This window comes from Diadema setosum, chromosome 1, assembly GCF_964275005.1.
Source record: "Diadema setosum chromosome 1, eeDiaSeto1, whole genome shotgun sequence".
Classification (NCBI taxonomy): domain Eukaryota; kingdom Metazoa; phylum Echinodermata; class Echinoidea; order Diadematoida; family Diadematidae; genus Diadema; species Diadema setosum.
In genome coordinates, this window is record NC_092685.1 from 37,139,525 (window position 1) to 37,147,673 (window position 8,149).

General features: G+C 43.3%; 1 protein-coding gene across 1 annotated transcript; it reads right to left on the reverse strand.

Moving 5' to 3' along the window:
- Positions 1-3,478: 3,478 nt before the first annotated feature.
- Positions 3,479-5,172, reverse strand: LOC140234680 (uncharacterized). The gene is made up of 2 exons (XM_072314749.1): positions 4,419-5,172; positions 3,479-4,002 (listed from the first exon to the last, which is right to left on the reverse strand). The coding sequence occupies exons 1-2, from the start codon at positions 5,170-5,172 to the stop codon at positions 3,479-3,481; spliced, it is 1,278 nt and encodes a 425-aa protein (XP_072170850.1).
- Between the last annotated feature and the right edge of the window lie 2,977 nt (positions 5,173-8,149).

Genomic DNA, 8,149 nt, shown 5'->3' on the forward strand with positions numbered 1-8,149 from the left:
TCCTATACACGTGGAATACCATACCATATGTGTGTGTGTGTTGTTGTTGTTGTTGTTGCTGTTTTCATGTGCTGTTTGTACAGTTCTGTCAGCTCCCCCTGCATGCTCGTTCCTGGTAAAGTGGAATTGTATACTATAGGCTATTGTCCCCCAGTTCATAAATGTGTGCATCGGATCCATGCTTGTCTTGTTTCCTTTATTAGTGTCGCGTCTATGGCGCGCCGTTTCACCAATAATGCCGATAAACACTGTTTATCGCCGAAAAACACTGTTTATCGGCGATAAAACAGTGTTTATCGAGCAAAAAACACTGTTTATCAAGTGATAAACAGTGTTTATCGAGAAAAACTCTGTTTATCGACCGATAAACAGAGTTTTTCGTGATAAACACTGTTTATCGACGATAAACACTGTATCGCTGATAAACAGTGTTAATCGAAAAAAAAAACTGTTTATCAGTTGATAAACAGAGTTTCATCTTGATAAACACTAGCTGTTTATCACTTGATAAACCGAGTTTATTGCTCGATAAACAGTGTTTATCTCGAAAAACTCTGTTTATCGGTCGATAAACTGAGTTTTTCTCGATAAACACTGTTTATCACTTGATAAACAGTGTTTTTCGCTCGATAAACACTGTTTATCGCCGATAAACAGTGTTTATCGGCATTATCGGTGGAACGGCGCGCCATACGCGTCCACTGCCAAGAGGCATCAACAAAATCCTCCACTCACAACACCACCCCCCACAAACCAGGCGCGGTGGACCACCCCAATTATCTCGCAGAAATCCATCGGCAGCCGAGCCTCATTTGCATAAAATAAACAACATGTACTCGCGTAGTTGAGAAAAAGTAAACAACTTCTCAAGCTAATAACAATTTAAGGAAACCTATTTTCGGATTAAAATTGAGTTAGTTTGAATTTTAAAACATGTCCGAATATACACATATAACATATTAAAGGATTTGACAATGATAAAATATGAAATTTTAGCGAAAATCTGGCGAGCAAAATTACTAAAAATATGCCTCGAAAATCATCCTAAAATTCACGAAGTGTGATTGCGGAACCAAAGCGCCATTCGAACAAAATACACCGAAATTCATTTATCAGCTTGCATTTTAAATTTCATACCGTAATATTCCCGGCCATGGTTGTATCGGAAAAAAACAGAAGGTGATGTCAAAAATGACAAGAACGCAAAGCGTACAGGTCGGTCCCATGTATATATAATCGCGTCACTGTAGCGTTGCATGTCACACACACAACGCATTGCTGCATGCAGCGTGCGCGGCAGCAGCTCAGCAGTCACCGCCTTGCGACACTCAGCAAAATTGACTGCGTCACAATCGTCATGCAAACCAACAATGAGCACGAAATCCTGAATCTCACGTACCACGCATGCCCAATATTACGGGAAAAGAAATGACGTCATTTTCAATTGTTTCCCTGACTACAATTTTCTATTCCAAACCCTGTAGAAACAAGTTGATTTCTCAAAAAGTACAAGTGGAACCAAGCGAAAACTTTCACCATATATGGATTGAGGCCTGATGAACTTATGTTGCCAATTTCGGACACACTGGAGCCCGGCCATAGTCCAGTCGGAAAAAAACAGAGAGCATGTTTTGCGAGAGGGGATTTTCAAAACGCTTTAATATCTCAAGTTCTACCACCACCACGACTCGAGTCAATCAGCTGTTGGGCATCGCAAGCAAGGGCGCCGGAAACGGGGGGGGGGGGGGGGGGCAGGGGTGGCACTTGCCCCCCAAAACAAAATGTTGGGGGGGGGGCAAAACGAGTTTTTGCCCCCCCCCCCCAAAGTGCCCCCTGTAAGAAATAATTAATCACTTATTTAAAGACCAAAATGAACAATAAAGGCATATTTCTTGTCTAAATGTTGTAATTTCATGACTGAAAATGCAAAATTTTCGCCCCTAACGGGGCGAAAATTATAATACACTAACAACATACATTATTGTATCTATACACTAATAGTAACTTAATTATGTGTAAAGTGTATAGATGGTAGCCTCGTGTCCTCGAGTGTGCCCGCTGAAACATACCTTTATATTAAACCTTACATTTTTCATTTTCTTCTTTGCTTTCCAGCAGTATAAGAATATTTTTTATTGTTCGAACGATGCAATCACGTTCAAGCTTTTAATGAGTACATTTCAAATAAATGGCAAAGTGAAAGTGGCTCGCTCGTTCTGCCCGTACTTATAGTAAATTGAAAAGTTTTCATAAGTTATTATCATAGTCCTTCGCAGTGATTCCTTTTACTATGTTTAATTCCTCAGAAATTTAATTTAAAATGCTCTATAAAAGCGACTTTTATACTCTGTTTTTACAAAAAGTCCCTACCGTGGGAGGGGGTATCCCCCTCCCACACCCTCCCCCCGCTCGGTCGCTTCGCTCCCTCACCGAGGATCTCACACCATCACATTATTATGTACTCCCATATGTTATGATCATAGTCCTTTCAACTGATTTTTTCAATATGTTAATTCCCTAGAAATTTGCTTTTAAATGCTCTATAAACGCGACTTTTATACTCTGTTTTTACAAAAAGTCCCTACCGTGGGAGGGGGTTTTCCCCCTCCCACACCCTCCCACAGCTCGGTCGCTTCGCTCCCTCGCCGAGGATCTCACACCATCACATTATTATGTACTCCCGTATGTAATAATCATAATCCTTCGCGCTGATTATTTTTTACTATGTTTAATTCCTTATTTTTTCTTTTAAATGGTCTATAAACGCGACTCTGTTTTACAAAAGCTCCCTACAGTGTGTGTGAGTGTGTGTGTGTGTGTGTGTGTAGGAGGGGGTATCCCCTTTCCACCCCCCCCCCCCGCTCGCTCGCTTCTCTCCCGCGCCGAGGATCTCACATCGTCACTATGTGCCCCCGTCCAGATTTTGCCCCCCAAAACCAGAAGTGTTCCGGCGCGCTTGATCGCAAGAGATGGAGGGATCGTCCCTCAAGAGGAACTCTGGGTCTTGGTAGCCGACACCACGCAGAATCCATGCGTAGCGCTCGCCATACATACCCAGTTTGTTGGCCTCGCAGAAAACTTTCCGTGCTTGTGGCTCCCAAAAGAGACCGATGATAATTCTCGCGTCCTTCTCTCATTCGACGGCATGTATTTGCTTCAGCCGATGCCAACTCGGGTTCCATAAACAAAGTTGCGCCTCCAAACCTCTCTATCTAACATGACTGTCCGTAGGTCATTAATGCTATCTAGGCCTGCATCCTTCTTCAGGACACTGATTAAAGTGGCCTTACGTCTTCCTCGTTTTGCAGTTCCCTGTTTAGGTTCCCAGAGTACGAGGGAATTCGCAGATAGTTCAGGGTGTCGCGCACAGTGTCCCGCTATAATCGCATCCTTCTCTCACGCACTTTGTCAGACACCTTTGGCAATGTACTATACAAGTCATCATTTCTAACGTAGTCACTCCATGACACATTAAGGGCTAACCTGAGCATGCGTGTGTACACTCCGTCCATAATGCTTTCTCTTGTCTGGCTGTAAGTGTCCACGTCTCTGCTCCATACAGTAATACAGACTCAACTGTTGTGACAAAAAGTCGCCGTTTTATGTCGTCGCTAAGCTGAGATTTCCACACTTTCCTCATACTGTGCAAAGCATTCCATGCGTGGCCACGTCTGATCCTGATGTCTTGTTCTGTCGAGGCAATCCAGGAGCCCAGATACTTGAAGTCGTTCTTCACATCGAGTACTGCGCCGTCGATATTAAATGCCATCACCTTTGTCTTCTTTGCATTGAGCCGTAGACCAATCTTCTTGCACTCCTTTTCCACTGCAAACAGCAGCTCCCTTGCCTTTTCAGTCGTATCTGATATTAAGGCAATATCGTCAGCAAAATCAAGGTCAGTGACCATTACGGGCGGAACACGACGGCTTTGACGGGGCACCAATGTAAATCCAAGCTCCTCCTCCTTGCCATTGATGGCAAGCCTCAAAGCATAGTCAAGGGCTACGATAAACAGAAAGGGTGCCAATGTGTCTCCTTGAAGTACCCCAGCCAGTATTTCAAAATACTCTGTCTCTCCATCAGGCGAGCACACCTTTGCATGCGTCTTGGAGTAATGACATCAATCGCACGAACTAGTTTCTCAGGAATGCCATAAGCGTTGAGAATCTCTAGGAGCTTCCCCCGATGGATGCTGTCAAAGGCCTTCTTGAAATCGATAAATGTGATCACTGCAGGGAGGCTCCTATCTCTCACTCCTTCAAGTATTCTTCTAAGTGCTAGGATCTATCCTACAGTCGATCGTTTCTGTCGGAAGCCATTCTGGGAGTCCCTAAGCAGTGGATCAATGTAGGGTCTGATACGGTTCAAGATCATTCTGTTATATGTTTTGGATACTACTGAGCTCAGACAAATCCCACGGTAGTTGTCAGTCTTGGAGAGATCCCCTGACTTTGGTACTGGGATGATGTTAAGTGTAGACCACTGTTCCGGCTGGTCCCCATCTTCATATGAGCGGTTGATAAATTCTAAGATAATATCATCCACAGGAACATATTTCAGAACTTCAGGGGCTACCCCATCCTCCCCACTGCTTTTGTTGTTCTTCATTTCTGTTTTAGCCTTCGTGTACTCACTCATCGTAAACGGACCATCTGGTATGGGAAGGTCACTAAAAATAGGTGTTATTGGTTCATTACTTTCTAGAAGCTCAGGAGGGTTGCCCAAGAGGTTCTTGAAGTGTGAGTACCAGGTCGCAACTCTCTTTTCTGCACTTTCACCTCGAATCCTGACAGACTGAGATGCCTTTCGTCCGGAGATGTCATTGATGAGCTTCCAGCTCAGTCCATATTTTCTATTTTCATGTGCTTGCTCTACTTCAGCTATTTGCCTACACAATTTTTCCTGATCCAGAATTGCATATGTTCTGTACAAGTTTTCCCTTGTCCTTGCATATTCTTCTCTGCTCTTACCATCTTCACCCTCGTCTGCGATGAACGCCCTATATGCAGCTTTCGTCTTCTTCCTGGCAACAGTAACTTTAGGGTTTAAGCTTTGCTCCTCCCTCCGAGCCTTTTTGATCTGCTTGAGACATGTCTCTGCTGCTTGTTGATTTGCATCAATAAAGCGTTGGTACGTTTCTGTGGCAGACTCATTCTCTCTCCTGGAGTACATGAAATCTGTTTCTTATTTCCACTGCGTATTGCTCCTGTAATAGTACAGCAAATTTCATAATTTTTTAATCAAAAGGAAGGTTTTTAAGAACTTAGATAGTGTGGGAAGTTTGAGTTTACTAGCGGCACGCATATAGCGGCACAAGGAGAAGGTAAAGATTTGACTTTTTCATGCACACAGTTTCGGGCAGCCGTGGATGCCCGTTGGAAATTCAAATAGAACGGGGCGATAATGAGATGCAAATTGGGGTGCTCCACCCCGCCTGAAACTGATTGGATAGCCACTACACTCGATATGCATAATATGCACTTTATGCACCATATGCACTTTTCCCCGATTGTCACAATCGGGGAAAAGCGAGAATTTCGATGTCTCTCTGCGATTCAATGGTTTTGCATAAAATAATATTATGTGGACTTAGGCATCATATTTCGAATCCTTTAAGGTTAACAGTATTAGTGGTGATAAGAATGACTTGTGCCGAAAGGGTGGGTTGGGTGGTGGCGCGTCGCGTTAATGGGAACACCACCCTTCGTCCAAAGCCCCCCCCCCCCCCCCGGTTTTGCCGAAAGGGTGCGTTGGTACTTTTTCTCATGTAATATTAAAAGACGAGTTTTGAATTTATATTTAACCTTCAAACAACCATTTCAAAGAGGCTATCGTCCGGATCGGTTTAAACTCTATTACCACTTAGTCTACAGCCAGTTGGTCTAATAGACTGTTTAATATCAGTTGGTCTAATAACCAGTTGGTCTAGTCATCAGTTCGTCCAATTACTGTTTGGTCTAATTGTTATTTGGTTAAATTACTATTTGGTCTACAGTCAATTCGTTTAATAATAGCCATTTGGTCTATTTTTGGTCTATTATGATTTGGTCTAATTCCATTTCGTCTAATCATCAAATGCTCTAACGTTAAAATAAAGCCAAATTTGTCCAATATAAATTTGGTGTACACGTACATCAATAAAAGCCTCCCCCCCAAAAAAAAAAACAAAAAAAAAAACGCCCAGTTGGTCATAATTATAGATGAAACAATGATTGGACCAAAATGATACCTGATTAGACCAGGAGGCTGGCTATTAGACCAAATGACAATAAGGTCAATGGTTATTAGACCAAATGGGTGTAGACTAAATAATGATAGACAGAGGCTATAGACCAACTGGGCAATGGACCAAAATTAATGATGTGTACACCAAATTTATATTGGACAAATTTGGTTTTATTTTAGACCATTTGATGATTAGACGAAATGGAATCCCATAGGAAAGAAATCAGCCTGCTGCATACTGCTGCGGATGCCTTGCCGCAGATCTGCCGCAGACAGGCATCATTTTCACATGCAAATTAGCTGCTGCCGCAGACTCTTAATGATGAATATTAAAATTGTTATGTTTTAAGGCACGGTTACTAAACTATTTGCGGCAGATCTGCGGCAGATCTGCAGTAGACTGTTAATGATGAATATTCATAAGTACGATTCAGGAAGAGGTTGTGGCAGATTTGCGGCAGATCTGCGGCAAGATTTCTACACAGGTACTAGTATGCAGTATGCGAGAAGTCTGCCGCAAGTTCCTTTCTGTGGAAGCCTTCCCGCATCGGATCTGCCACAGACTGTGGTTTGCAGCAAAGCTTGGTTCTGCCGCATACTCCCGCTTACTCTTGCCGCAGACTAAAAAGTATGCCGAAGATCTCCGGCAGACTTTCCTTTTTTTATGGGATTAGACCAACTCATAATAGACCAAATCGGTATTTGATGATATAAATTGGTGTTAGACCAAAAATAGACCAAGTGGCTATTACAGTATTAGACGAATTGACTGTAGACCAAATACTACAGTAGTAATTTAAACCAAAAAACAATTAGACCAAACAGTAATTGGACGAAATGATGACTAGACCAACTGGTTATTAGACCAACTGATATTAAACAGTCTATCAGACCAACTGGCTGTAGACCAAGTGGTGATAAGGCGCGGTCTGACTGGCAAAAGATCGAGAAGTTTATGATCGCGAAGTTTGGTCCATTCGTACGCGCGCAAGAAAGAGTGCGCCGTCCGATGGCTAGTGATTGTGATGTAACAATGCACATCTGAACATGACAATGGCCTCGCGCTTCGGAGACAACGCCCGCAAACAGATCGAGAAGTTTCGCGAGAAGTTTCGCGGGAAGTTTTCGATCACACTGGCAAAACTTCGAGATCTTAAAGATCGCGATCTTAAACTTCGCGATCTTTTGCCAGTCTGACCGCGCCTATAATAAGAGTATAAACCGATCTCGGACGATAGCCTCTTTGAAATGGTTGTTTGAAGATTAAATATAAATTCAAAACTCGTCTCTTAATATTGCATGAGAAAAAGTACCAACGCACCCTTTCGGCAAAACCGGGGGGGGGGGGGGGGGGGCTTTGGACGAAGGGTGGGGTTCCAGTCAACGCGACGCGACCCAACGCTCCCATCAACGCACCCTTTCGGCGATAGGGAGCTTTAGATTTTAGACGCGCGGACGTTCAAAGAGAAAAAAACATGATCTGAGCGTGCGCAGTAACTTGATCCGCGCTACTGCGCACGCTCAGATCATGTTTTTTTCTCTTTGAACGTCCGCGCGTCTAAAATCTAAAGCTCCCTAATAGCGGGGGGGGGGGGTGCTTTGGACGAAGGGTGGTGTTCCCATACGCGACGCGCCACCACCCAACCCACCCTTTCGACACATTGGCCCGAATTCACGAAGGTGGTACAAATGAAACTATGGTTTAAACCATGGACAAAAACCATGGAGCGCCAAATGTCGCATGGAATATTTCGTTACGAAATTGGTCATTTTGTCGACAAAATGACCGTTTCGTTAACGAAATTATCATTTCGTGGACGAAATGCTCATTTAGTTATAAAATGTTGTCATTTCGTTACAAAATAATCATTTCATCGATGAAATGGCTGATTTCGTAACGAAATATTCCATGCGACACTTGGCG

Excerpts from the sequence above, each read along its gene's own strand:
- LOC140234680 (XM_072314749.1), bottom strand. The coding sequence starts at position 5,172 with ATGTACTCCAGGAGAGAGAATGAGTCTGCCACAGAAACGTACCAACGC. Across the intron at positions 4,003-4,418 it reads CTCCAAGACTGACAACTACC|CCCTTGACTATGCTTTGAGG; the intron begins GTGGGATTTGTC and ends TGTTTATCGTAG.